This window comes from Salvelinus namaycush, chromosome 17 (assembly GCF_016432855.1).
Source record: "Salvelinus namaycush isolate Seneca chromosome 17, SaNama_1.0, whole genome shotgun sequence".
NCBI classification, from domain to species: domain Eukaryota; kingdom Metazoa; phylum Chordata; class Actinopteri; order Salmoniformes; family Salmonidae; genus Salvelinus; species Salvelinus namaycush.
Window position 1 is genome coordinate 10,248,868 of NC_052323.1, and position 13,591 is coordinate 10,262,458.

Sequence of the window (13,591 nt, forward strand, 5' to 3'; positions counted from 1 at the left end):
CTCCTTTTTGATTTTTGAAACCCCGAATGCGATGGTATTCCTTTCCATGTGTGTTGACGTGTGTTCCTAGATGTGAAACGCATGGATTGCTATTATGTATTGATTACGTGTCAGTGGTTGACTGGATTTACATTTTACATGTACCATTTCTTGTCTGGGCCAATTAAAAATATATTTGACCAGGAACAGTGAAAGTATTTTCTTTGTCAAGCAGCCCTCTTATTGAGCCTTGACAGTCAGATTTACAGTATAAGATGTATGCACTCACTACTGTAAGTCTCTCTGGATAAGAGCGTCTGCTAAATGACTTTGTGCAGCCTGCCAATTTGACAAGAGTTGGTTCGGCTTGTTGACCAATAGGAAGGCTGAACAATCTTTATGCAATTTTGTGTTGGCCCCCAATATTTTATTTATAGAAAAAAAACATTGTACAACACTCATTCCACTTTTACTGCAGATATATTAACCCAAATGAGTCCCGCCGTGACACAGGTGCCATTTATACTTCTAACCCCTTTTAAACATTGTCAGTTGAAGCTACAGATTTATGGATTGTACCACTGGATTCGAGTGATTAATGGTTGGTAATGGTTGAGCTATAAAATATTAAAAAGTAACATGTTTTGCTCTGAAGTTAAGCGTCATTAGAAGGTCAGGTGTTCTTCATAGATTATAGGAAATTCCAGGACAGTGTCTATAATACTATCACAAACTCCACACAGTTGTCACTGACTAGTTGGATATTCATTTCCCAGTGAGCAAACAATTTCTGCATTCATATAAATTCATTTATCAGGTTTTTGCTTTGTAAATAAAACTCAAGAATGCAACTTTGTCAAATTGTTTTGTTTTCTCCTTGAAGCCGTGGTTGTCCTAAAAGGGAAATGGCAAAACAAATGAAAAGCCAATTTTTTTTGCTGGGATCTGGTATTAAAGGACATTTTCTGAAATGACTATTTTTAACTTTAGTTAACTAGGCAAGTCAGTTAAGAACAAATTCTTATTTTCAATGACGGCCTAGGAACTGTGGGTTAACTGCCTGTTCAGGGGCAGAACGACAGATTTGTACCTTGTCAGCTCGGGGATTTGAACTTGCAACCTTTCGGTTACTAGTCCAACGCTCTAACCACTAGGCTACCCTGCCGCCCCAATGCAGAAATATTACATATAGCTCCTTTAACAAATTGAATAATTGTTACTTTTATTATGTAGGAGAGAAAGTATTGGATACTGGCATAGTAACAGAATGGGATGCCAAAGAGAGACTGCGTTCAAAACGATGTGTTGTATCCCAAGCGAAGGGCACGACGCGCTTTTACATGACCCGCCATAGTCCGACCACCAGAAAAGAGCTAGCTGAAATCATGTTCGAGAGCTTCGGCACCAGTCAGTTGTATCCACGTATTCCTATGGTAGGGCCAGTGGACTGGTTTTGGAGTGAGGGCACGGACGCCCTTACCAGTCCCTGCTGCATGCCAAGTTACACGTCGTGCAGAATACGCAGGATGAAGCCTTGACCTCTACTTGCAGGAGTCTGGAAAAAGTGTGTGTGACATAATGGATTTAATCAAGGCAAAATGGTGTTACTGTATGTAGCCTGATATAGACACTGAATTAAAAGAGAAAGTGAGAAGGTGCAATACAAGCTTCCAGATGGGAATTCTCTCTCATTGGGTAAGGAGTGTTCTTTGTCCAGAGGTGCTATTCCAGCCAAATATGATTGGATCCCATGACCCAGGACTTCGTATTATGGTCATGAACTGTATCAATAAATGTTACATCAAACTGAAGAGACATACTGCAAAACATCCTAATATGCAAAGGCACAATGTTCAGTGGTCTTCCACCAAATGGCATCATGCAGTGGGACTACGGTTGTGGCATCCCAGGAGCGTCAAAACATTGTGGCTTGGAGGTTCCATCCTCCCTGTCCTCGTTCCAGTCACTTTGGATTCGGAGGAAAGACAGAGGAAAAGGGCCCTCTGCTATTTTTCGAAGTTTTTTCAGAAAATAATGCTATAAATTGTACCATTTAACAAGACAGAGCTCTGTTCATAATACCTTAGTCATACAAGAATGACAAGAGATCCAGTCTTTATTAATAGGATACGTTTATGATAAGATTATTATTGCTTTACAGTTCAAAATAATAAAACCATTTTGACAAAAAGCTACTTCAGAATACTCAGCTTCCACTTGACACCGTTTCTCATTTTTGGGGGTGGTGGGGTCTCTGAATCTGCAAAGAGGAAGAGCATATTTTATTAATAAAACTAAAGGGAATAAGAACATTTTAGCACCTAGTATTGCTAAACAAATAAGTAAATACTATGTTTTCAATAGCAATAAATAGGAATACTACTAAAACGCACCTTGGGTTGCTGAGGTTCTTGGCTGTTGAAATGAAGCCATGATGCTGTTGGCTGTGGAGTTAGGACCTGTGATCTGAAGAACAAAATGGAAACAGGTTAAATGAACTCTAAGAACAAGTCTCTGTGTGTGTGTGTGTGTGTGTGTCTGTGTGTGTCTCTCACCGGTGCCTGGGTCTGCTGAAGACCCTCCTGCCACACCTCGGGAAGGGCCACCTCTATCATTTGGAGAGCCTCCCCATATGCATGTTGCAACCTCCCCGCCTGTCCGTCAAACTGGAACAGCACCAGGGCCTTCAGCAGGCTGTGCACCTCTTCTGCAGGGGTGGAACAAAACAATGTAAATCACACAGGAGCTGCCCACACCACTCTACCGTTTAAGTAGCACTATAACAAACATGAAATGAGACGATTAAAAACTACTCCAACCAGGTAACTAATTCCATTGAGGATTTCAGAGAAAATCATTATGTGTGAGAGTAGGCCAACGAGATGAAAGAGAGAGAGAAATAAAGGGGGAAGGGTGTGCATCTCCCACCTCTCATCTTGTCCACAGAGTGGATGATCTCTGCCAGGGCATGCAGCAGGGCCATGTCCTCTAGGGGGGTCCCTTCCTTCAGACTCAGCTTCTTGCGCTCGGCCTTCCGGCGGTTCTTAGACGACCTCCTGAGAGACAGAGGTCAGTTCCTATCTCATAGTGAGACTGCTGACACCTTACTCCCAAACCCACATCTAGCCCCACTAGGTATTTCATGTCATTTATACAGACGTGTAAAGTGCTGACTCACGAGGAGATGCGGGAGTTACTATGCGAGTACTTGGAGCCGGCATGGCTGCCTGTCATCACACTACTGGCCTCTGAGTAGAGCTCTGCCTCCGGACAGTCTGGGACATCCTCATCTAGAAGGAGAGATGGAGAGACAGAACAAGAGAAAGGGAGAAACAGAGCGAGGGAGGCAGGTCAATGTAACATGGACAAGCCAAATTGTCAGAGCCTTAAAAACTACTATAAACTGTATACTTGCGTAAGTAACACAACAATTAATGGTTTACCCAGTAACTCCAGCCTGGCTTTTTCCTTAAGCTCCCGTACCACGGACAGACGGGTTTTGTGACGAGTGAACATCGCCTTCTGAGCTTCCAGGTAAGAGGTCTGAGAACTACATGCTAAAGACAGTGTTGATAAAAACAATGCATATACATTTGGTGCCATGAAGATGACCTATATAACGAATATATTGAACATTGAAACATCATTAGCACTTTGTCATGCAAAATGGGGGTTTACCTTCCAAGAGAGCTGGTTTGAGGTTCGTTTCAATGATGTCTTGTCTGTTGTACAAATACACCTAGAACAGACAAAATAGAATGTCATTTTGTCTTGGTTTGGGACATTTTTGAAGAGCGTGTTGAACGATGGGGGCCATCTTGTTAACTCACCAATCGAAGTGCTTCTTCCCAGACTGCACCTGTGATCAGAGCTGAGATGGCCTCCTCACAGTCCTTGGCATACCGCTCCAACAATATGGCCGCCTCCGTATATCTTCTGAGCTCTATCAGTTTCTCTGAAATGATAAGGGGGAAATATGAAACCAAATGAGCAGCACATATTGAATATCACAGCAACTTTAAAGACTTGATGGTGGAGCTGTGAGGCGCAGAGTAGCCACTGTACCTGCCAGGTCCCTGGCCAGCAGTGCCAGCTGGTCGGATGGCAGGGGGATCTGCTCTGCCACACAGAGGGCGTTCCTCCAGCTGGCACTGCCCACAAAGGCCTGGAGGGCGCGGGTCGCCTCGCCGCAGCGCCACAGCAACAACCCTGCCTGCTCCGCCTGCTGCTGCTCCACCAGGTACTCGGCGTAGGCACAGCTCAGCGCCTGGACAGAGGTTAGGGGTTAGAGGTCAGAGACAGTGCAGCTACTTATTTATTAAAATGTGCATTACCTTGTACTGAGGGCTGTCTGTTGGGTAGAGCCCCAGGGCTTCACTATACAGCCTCTGGTCCTTCACCAGATTCAGGGCCTCGGTGAAGTGCTCCTCACCTGGCACAAAACACAACACCCAGTTTAGGTCATTCATTTCAAAATGATGAATTGTCCGCTTGATGACATGCTGAGCTGACCATGGCAGGACACACTCACCACACTTGCTGAGGTGATGCAAGGCCTTCCTGTATCTCTTGAGGTGTTTGTCGATGGTGTAGCGCTGGTAGTTGGGCTCTAGAGTCTTCAGCATGTTCAGGAAGGGAAGGTACTCTTTGGGGTCCTTGAATGTTTGGGAAGGCAAAGGAGAATCAAATCGCTTTAATACCCATAAAAATGTATGTAAGTAGCACAGTCGTTTCTCTATTTGCAGTGAACGTCCAGTCATCCACCAAAGTTTCTGCAGCAATGGCTTCGTCACGGTAACTGTATTAGGTACTGTTCTGTACAGTGAAGTACTATTCGACTGTCACTCACCTTTTGGGACTTCTCGGCCACCATGAGGACTAAGTCAAAGTCGTAGGTGCCCAGAGAGTGTTCATACAGCTCGTTGACATTGACCAAGAACAGCAGGTACTTCAGAGCCTCCTCCGCACTCACTGCGTTGGCAGCACTGGGTGGGTTCACTACAAATACACACGTTACAAACACAGATTTCAGATATCTTGATAACAATTCCTTGTTCGTCTTGCTGATCTGCTCACGTCCGTTTTACCTCGAAGCTCGTGGACTTTCTGCAGGGCAACCTCCAGCTCAGGAACAGTCTTCTTCACATGTGACGTCAAAATAGACAGACAGTACCTGAGGATGATAATGACAATATTATTCTCTCTATCAAGAATCTTGTAAAAGAAACATGATTTAAGTGCAATACTAAACTCGGCAAAAAAAAGAAACGTCCTCTCACTGTCAACTGCGTTTATTTTCAGCAAACTTAACATGTGTAAATATTTGTATGAACATAAGATTCAACAACAGACATACATTGAACAAGTTCCACAGACATGTGTCCCTGAACAAAGGGGGGGGGGTCAAAATCAAAAGTAACAGTCAGTATCTGGTGTGGCCACCAGCTGCATTAAGTACTTCAGTGCATCTCCTCATGGACTGCACCAGATTGGCCAGTTCTTGCTGTGAGATGTTACCCCACTCTTCCACCAAGGCACCTGCAAGTTCCTGGTCATTTCTGGGGGGGATGGCTCTAGCCCTCACCCTCCAATCCAACAGGTCTCAGACGTGCTCAATGGGATTGAGATCCGGGCTCTTCGCTGGCCATGGCAGAACACTGACATTCCTGTCTTGCAGAAAATCACACACAGAACGAGCAGTATGGCATTGTCATACTGGAGGGTCATAACAGGATGAGCCTGCAGGAAGGGTACCACACGAGGGAGGAGGATGTCTTCCCTGTAACGCACAGCGTTGAGATTGGCTGCAATGACAACAAGCTCAGTCCGATGATGCTGTGACACACCGCCCCAGACCATGACGGACCCTCTACCTCCAAATCGATCCTGCTCCAATGACTCTTCAGTGAAGAGCACTTATTGCCAGTCCTGTCTGGTCCAGCAACGGTGGGTTTGTGCCCATAGGCGACGTTGTTTCCAGTGATGTCTGGTGAGGACCTGCCTTACAACAGATATACAAGCCCTCAGTTCAGCCTCTCTCAGCCTATTGCAGACAGTCTGAGCACTGATGGAGGGATTGTATGTTCCTGGTGTAACTCGGGCAGTTGTTGTTGCCATCCTGTACCTGTCCCGCAGGTGTGATGTTCGGATGTACCGATCCTGTGCAGGTGTTGTTACACGTGTTCTGCCACTGCAAGGACGATCAGCTGTCCGTCCTGTCTCCCTGTAGCGCCGTCTTAGGCGTCTCACAGTACGGACATTGCAATTTATTGCCCTGGCCACATCTGCAGTCCTCATGCCTCCTTGCAGCATGCCTAAGGCACATTCATGCAGATGAGCAGGGACCCTGGGCATCTTTCTTTTGGTGTTTTTCAGAGTCAGTAGAAAGGCCTCTTTAGTGTCCTAGGTTTTCCCTAACTGTGACCTTAATGGCCTACCGTCTGTAAGCTGTTAGTGTCTTTAACAACCGTTCCACAGGTGCATGTTCATTAATTGTTTATGGTTCATTGAACAAGCATGGGAAACAGTGTTTAAACCCTTTACAATAAAGATCTGTGAAGTTATTTGGATTTTTACGAATTATCTTTGAAAGACAGGGTCCTGAAAAAGGGACGTTTCTTTTTTTGCTGAGTTTAGTTCAAATGCTCTGTAAATAGTGCAATACAAAACAAATGTTATTTGTTTCCAATGACAAAAAGGATAAGGATAACCCGTATCAAGAGCACACTCACTTGTGCTGGTCCATAGATTCCATGGTGCAGCGCAACGCATCACACACAATATCCACCTTTTTCCCACAAGCCACAGGGGCTGACTGTCCTGTAGTGTTCACTGGACAAGGGTACATTGTTGTAGTGGTATCTTCCTCCCTGAAAAAGGACAAAATAAGTACATACTGAAACGAATGACAATTTCCTAAAATACATTACAAATGGGCATCGTTTGTCATTGTTGTAGAAAAAACAAAAGGCTGAATGTTCTTACTTGAGCTCTGTGAGGAACAGGTTGATGTGATTGATAGAGTCCAGCTGTCTCAGGAAAGTCTCCACGCTCTCTAAAAACACCTGCCCGAAAGCAACCACAGTCTTGTTGCATGTGCCATTCTACACCAGAAGGTCACAGACAGGTTAGTTGAAAAAGAAGAAGCGACCTGGTTGTGCGTTTACCCACCTTGGGGTTGTGGTCGTAGATCAGGTTGAGGTTGATCCGCAGCTTCCTCATGCACTCAAAGGCCTCTCGGAACTTATGACTGTCCAGCCACTTTCGGAGCTGAGCCAAAACCAGTGCTCGATGGCGGATGGTCTCCAAGTTACCGCGAGGCATCTGCAGACACACATCCAACGTGCTCAAAAATCAACACGACCAGAGGCGTAGCGCTAAGCAATATGGGTAATAGCGATGATGTAACCTGGGTTTTTTATTTGTTTTATGACAGACGGAACAGTTCAGACCTGTAGGATGAGCCTGGTGTCCTGGGGGACCACAGTGACGATTCTGGAGCCCCTCTCTACCCTGCGGAGAGTCTCGTCATTCTGGTCATTCTGATTCTGACCTCCGTCGGCAGCCAAGGCCACCTGCAGCCCTTTGACAGTGAGCGTGGTGAGTCGGAAGCAGCGGCAAGTGTGCGAGTGTGTGGTGAGCAGCAGGAAGTCGTCGTAGACCACGAAGGAGGAAACGTTGGAGGCCACCTGTGGATGATGAACAGAGGGAGGCAATGGCACCATCAGGTTGGTTAATAAAGTCAAATGTTTTTAATGAATGACATGAGTGCCACAGTCACTGCAGCTAATTCATTCAAGTAAGAGGTGTGTTTGCATCAATCACAATGGTGACTCTGCCTTTGTGCTGAATCCCCAAGGCAAAACAATAGACATACCTCTGTCTCACCAACAAACAGGTGAGATCGGTCCGTAAGGCCTAACAGATGCTCCTGTTGAGATTACCCCCCAAAGATCCCCTTGATTAGAGACCAGGAGGTAGGTACTTTTGGCACAATCAAAATGATCAAATCACCAAATTATAGTAATATTGCCATTTTCTGTGAGAACAGTATTCAGTTAGATTGTTTCTTTACCTCTTCTATGGTAAACAGGGCCGTCTGCACACAGGGATCTGGGAAGTTGATTCTGCAGCCTGTTGAGTCCTGCCACTCCACCACACTAGGCTTCAGGGAGTCTGGGGACACCATACACAGATCAAATTATAATACTTTTTATTATAATTATTATATATATATATATTTTTTTTTTAACATACAGTGCTGTTCCAGCTGGAGACATAAAAGACATCTCATGATCGAACTATGCAAGCAAGTCTACAAGCAATATTCTCATAACACAGGAAGTAGTCGTTACTGACCCCAGAGGAACTTCCTGATCTGGCCGTCCTCCAGCTGCAGCGCCACCGTGCCCGTCTTGGAGCTGTGACACATGCTGATCACGTGACCTTCAACCTCCACATGTGACCTGGGGATATAGAAACAGTTAGGGGGACATTTGACAGCACATATGTTGCGTTGTTGTCGTCAACTATAATTCCTCCTTACCTGATCTCCAGGGTTGGCTGGGGTCCCTGGGCCTCTGAGGGTCCCAGGATGAGCATCTTGGACTGGGACGGCCCGTCTGTACAGGCCCCCACCCCCAGGAACACATCCTCCCTCAGCCACAGCAGCAGACGCAGAGCCAGGGGCTCCTCCTGATCCACCGCAACCCTGCAACACAGCCACAATGTTTGGGCGCAATACAACGTTAGTGTGAGGGTCAGAATAGAAAAAGCTTTGGATGAATGACTGTCCCCATTGTACCTGTAGGTTGCCTTTAGCTGAGGGGCGTGTGTGACAGATCGGAATCCTCCCAATCCGGCTGCAGGCTCACTCAGTTCCGCAGTACCTGAACACATAACCAGACTTTATGTACCCAGTACCCGTCTTAATGAATTAACAGCACAGTATGAGTGGGAAAGGAGATGTAGAGGAAAAAGCGGCCATGGAGATACATGTATCAAGAGATTAGGGGCGACGAGAGAGAAGAGTAATGGCTGAGAAATAAGAGGAAACTTCAGATGACCCACCTTGGCCGTAGACAGAGATGTGTCCGTCGGCTGTGAGCGCTGCCAGCTCATTGGTCCTCTGGCGCTGGAAGGTCACCAGGTTGACGGGGGCGGGAAGCTGAAGGTCGTAGGCACACATGGGCGGGGGCACCACACACTGACGAAACGTTGATACGAGGACCTTGTCTACAAAACAGAGGCATTCAGACAAACTCGATGCGTTTTCGATGCTCCATATCTCCCCTGCTCTAATTCATTGGCCCTTTTTGAATTATTTTTTAAAAATGCACATTTCTTTCCTTCCTGTCCTTGAGGAAATCACTGATCTGACACAGTACGATTTGTGAAAGCAATGCGATTGGAAACCATATCTTCATCTATCCACTCACTTAAATATCAGTGCTCTGTCAAAGATTACTACAAACAATGTCCGTGTCTGACTGACTCACCTCCGTCGATCACGGCCACGTTGGCATTGTCATGCCCGTCCTCCCCGTGGCTGCGGTCGGTGCTCCAGCCCCAGTCGTAGTTCAGGCTGACCCAGCCTCGGGTCACCAGGTGCAGCCGCAGGGGCCTCTCAGGATCCCAGCTCACGTAGGCTGGTGCCCTCTGGGGGTCGCTGCCGAAGTACAGGTTCTGCTTCAGGTACCAGTGGTAGTTACCTACTGTCCACAGCTGAACTGGAGGAGGGACGGAGAGGGAGTGAGGCAGGGGTCCAAAAAAGCTATGCCGCGGTTGGCTTCATCCTTGATACTACAATGTATGCTGAACGTCCCTCCAGATCAGTTTAACACATTAGAACATCTACTTGGTAAAAAGGCAACAAATTGACTGAAAGACAATTTGATTAACCAATATTATAAATGTAAGAAATAATATTGGGAGTAATGGGTAGAGTATCTTACTGTATGTGTTGACTTGACCCCCCTCTCCCGGTGTCATGTCCTCCAGCCACACAGCCAACACAGTCGAGTCACTGTTCCATAGCAGCTCCTTCACCTGCAACAGTCACACAGATCTAGGATCCCTCCCCAAATCCTAACCATTAAGAAAATTCTAAACTGATCTTAGATCAGTGTGTATAGTATTTGTGTGACCGTCACCTACCTTGACCTGTTCTTTGCCAAAGGGCAGGGTGAAGTCGCCGTGCAGGAGGCCGTTCTTCTCCATAAACACCACACTGTGCTTGTTAGGATGACGCTGTGTGGCCGCTATCAAACTACCTGACGGTCTGAAACAAGGCATTGGTTTCAATGTAGCTCACACGCAAACCATGTTGTGATATTCGTTGTATTTGAGTACCATAAACCCTAAAATATAATACAACAAGGTGCTCAAAGATGTTGAAGGATTCTCCACAGAAATCTTACTTCCAGCACAGTGACTGCTCCAGACCGTTGACGGTTTCACTTGTCGACTGTAAGACACACTCTCTGTTCCACACTCTGACCTTCCTGGCGCCTGAAACACCACACATATGCAATGCATGTGATACCAACACATTCTACAGTATTTATCGTTTTACAGAAATGGTTTCACTTCACTCCTCAGAGTTTGTGAAAAACATTGATTCTCACCAGTCAGGGGGCAAACTGCGCTCACAGCGAAGAGCTGCCCGTCTCCTCTCCAAGTCACCCTCGGCCTGCGGTCGTCCCACGACATGGCCGGCTGCACCTCCTGTCACAGAGAGAGAGAGGGGAGGAACAGAGACCTTCATCAAATAGTGTTCAACTGCTCTTTTTAGGGTGAAAGTTGAATAATACTCCTTACTATAATCTTCCTCTGGGCAGCGTGCTTGCCCTCTGAACCATGGAACTGGGTCTCTTTCTTCCCCCAGCCCACTGTGATAAACTTCCCTAAAACACATTTTAAAAAGTGTGTCAGTCAAGCATATGCGTCGTGTACATACAGAGATTTTACATTATGGTCCCATCTTAATGTGATTTGATCACTTACCCGCTCCAAAGTCATCCTGATGGATCCCAACCTCCGTGATGGGTTCAAAGTTTTTGGTCATCATGATAATGGTGTCCTGACCTGAAAGGTATCAAGAAAGAGAGCATTACTTCTGATGGCTCGTGATAGACCCCGTGAACAATAGCCTATTCAATAAATGACCATCATCTAGAGGTGGTTGGTATACTGACCAGTGGTGAGAGTGACCAGCTCCTGGTCCGGGCTCCAGCTCATGGCTGACAGACCACTGTCCACACTACCCACACACTCCAGCTGAGATGGACACCCACACACACGTGAAAACAGAGGCAGAACAGACCTGTTATGAGTGCAATCTTATGTCATTTCAATAAACAGGTTTACTACTTCAAATCTTGATACCTGGTTAGTGTTCAGATTGTAAAGAATGACATCCCCAGTGGCTGTAGCCACACACACAGACTCCTGGTCTGGTAAGTCTTGGATACCAACAACTGTCCCACCCCCATCCTCTGGAAGATAGCGCTCAACTGTCAACGACACCTCATTCACCACCTGAACATGATGGGTAATAGGAATAGTTGAATACAGTGTGTTAGTGATGGGCTGGAACAAAAACCTGCACCATGTGGCTCTCCAGGACTAGGATTGGAGAACACTTCTATGCGTAAAGTACCTGGCCAGCTCGTGTGTCCAACTCTGTGACGGAGTATTCTGAAGCGATGAGCACGGTGCCTGTGTCCGTCCGAACAGTGAAACATTGCGGCGTGCCCGGGACTTGCAGCTTCAAGCAACGAAGGCTCTTCAGCAACCTCAAGTTGCGCATCACACACAAATCCTATTTACCTATACACAGATTGCGGCAATGAGCGTTGATTAGCATCTGTAGCTAGCAAGCTAGCCAATATGGAAAGGTAGCTAACTAACTAGCTGTGCGTGCAGAGACAAGCCATGGGATTCAATGTTAAAGTTAAAACGAATAAGTTACATGATGTGACACAAAGCTAAGTAACCTACCTTTGCGTAGCTCCAATAACATTTACAGAAGCTAACGTTACTGCATCAACAACACAACACACATGCTGCTGCGCTGTCAAATTATTTACCTTACAACCCTGACGTAAAATGCTGAAATACGAAGAGCCCTATTTCAATGTCTCCCTCTTCCTGTACGGAGGATAATTGCATGACTTTGACGACTGACTAGGTCCAAGCCAGCTATTCCAGAGGAAGGTGCTTCGAGAGGGATAACTGGGTTCAAAATCTGTTTTTCCAGCAAGTGGCGTTTTTTCTCTCACAGAGCGAGGAGTTTTTGTATGAAGTTCATTGAGTGTCGAATTTGTTTAACAAAATTCTAATGGCTTAATTTTGTATGTTATTTATTTATTTAACCTTTATTTAAGTAGGCAAGTCAGTTAAGAACAAATTCTTATTTACAATGACGGCCAAACCCGGACGACGCAGGGTCAATTGTGCGCCGCTCTATGGGACTCCCAATCACGGCCGGATGGGATGCAGCCTGGATTCGAACCAGGTACTGCAGTGACGCCTCTTGCACTATTTAAGTTCCGTAATGATTAGGTTGTTACAATTGTACTGATATAAGTAGGACAAGTGACATCCCGGCAACTTTGAGAAAAGAAACCCCGCTTATTTCTACAATTTATCTTCTTATTAAAATTAGATTTTAAACCTAATCTTAACTACACTGATAAACGTATAGTAGAGTACCACAGTATGAGTTATAATACATAGAAAACCTAGCGGTCAAACTGGGAAATTGTTCCAATTGTTTTTACAGCATTCATTTTTCCCATAGGGGATTTTAGAAACGCTTAAAATAAGGGCTGTGTTTCTTGTAGGCTTGTCCTGGTGTGCCGTTTTGATAGCCGTGTAAATCTGTCTAGTAACATGTGGCTCTTATCAGTACATTCGCCTGTTTTTACTCCCCAAAAATGAAACGATAATTAGCTGCTAATGTGGCTATTCTGCGAACTGTCTTGTGCAAGTTTTAAATTGACACTACCTGTCAGCAAATGTGTCAACTAGAGATGATGTGCAAGGAGCTTGCAGGGATTTGTGGTTTTGCATGATGTCTATGTTGACGCTGATTAGGATTTTCGAATCTGAGAGCAAATAGTTGAATATATTGCTAAAAGTCTCCTTGGTTATGAAAACATCACGCAGGGTAAGCCTACACGAAACACAGCCATTATTTTAAGTGTTTCTAAAAACTATTGCCTGTTTGACTGCTAGGTTTTATGGGTATTATGACACCCCCACTGTGGGGCTCTATAAATTAATACCCAAAAAAGGCCATTTTTGTTTACATAAATGTTGGTGCTATAGCCAATTTGGCTGTTGTAACTAGTGGAAACCATTGTGCCTGTTGTTCACACCCGTATCTTCCCTCTCATTGGCTAGATTGGTCTCACCTGATCTTGCCTCCTCCCAACTATCTTCCATTTTTTAAGACGTTTACTTTCATTGTTCGTGTGGCCACTATAGTATCTGGTCAATATAATGGATAACGCTTCGATCACACCTACAGTGTCATTGCGCTTTGCCACACCTGAAGTACATTCATTCCCAATGCGTTGCAGAGCCAGTTGCAGTGCGTTCTGTGTGG

At 45.5% G+C, this 13,591-nt stretch overlaps 1 protein-coding gene across 2 annotated transcripts; it reads right to left on the reverse strand.

The window, feature by feature from the left end:
• Positions 1–2,098: 2,098 nt before the first annotated feature.
• Positions 2,099–12,069, reverse strand: LOC120062278 (elongator complex protein 1-like). 2 transcript variants are annotated; one of them, XM_039012114.1, is made up of 34 exons: positions 11,980–12,069; positions 11,639–11,808; positions 11,365–11,517; positions 11,175–11,256; positions 10,984–11,064; positions 10,798–10,883; positions 10,605–10,704; positions 10,398–10,488; positions 10,135–10,258; positions 9,933–10,026; positions 9,477–9,707; positions 9,049–9,213; positions 8,783–8,867; positions 8,525–8,689; positions 8,338–8,444; positions 8,054–8,154; positions 7,856–7,909; positions 7,431–7,667; positions 7,150–7,302; positions 6,964–7,043; positions 6,711–6,848; positions 5,067–5,152; positions 4,829–4,977; positions 4,511–4,634; positions 4,314–4,411; positions 4,045–4,246; positions 3,810–3,934; positions 3,658–3,718; positions 3,423–3,536; positions 3,158–3,269; positions 2,908–3,035; positions 2,535–2,686; positions 2,373–2,445; positions 2,099–2,239 (listed from the first exon to the last, which is right to left on the reverse strand). In XM_039012114.1, the coding sequence occupies exons 2-34, from the start codon at positions 11,786–11,788 to the stop codon at positions 2,172–2,174; spliced, it is 3,969 nt and encodes a 1,322-aa protein (XP_038868042.1). In that variant the 5' UTR covers positions 11,789–11,808; positions 11,980–12,069; the 3' UTR covers positions 2,099–2,171. The 2 variants fall into 2 exon arrangements, with proteins under 2 accessions (XP_038868042.1, XP_038868043.1); XM_039012115.1 differs by lacking the exon at positions 7,856–7,909.
• Positions 12,070–13,591: the final 1,522 nt, after the last annotated feature.

Coding starts and splice junctions, on each gene's coding strand:
- LOC120062278 (XM_039012114.1), bottom strand. CDS start 11,788: ATGCGCAACTTGAGGTTGCTGAAGAGCCTTCGTTGCTTGAAGCTGCAA. Junction 9,708..9,932: donor GGGTCAAGTCAACACATACA/GTAAGATACTCT, acceptor TCCCTCCTCCAG/TTCAGCTGTGGACAGTAGGT. Junction 9,214..9,476: donor CGTGGCCGTGATCGACGGAG/GTGAGTCAGTCA, acceptor TCTGTTTTGTAG/ACAAGGTCCTCGTATCAACG.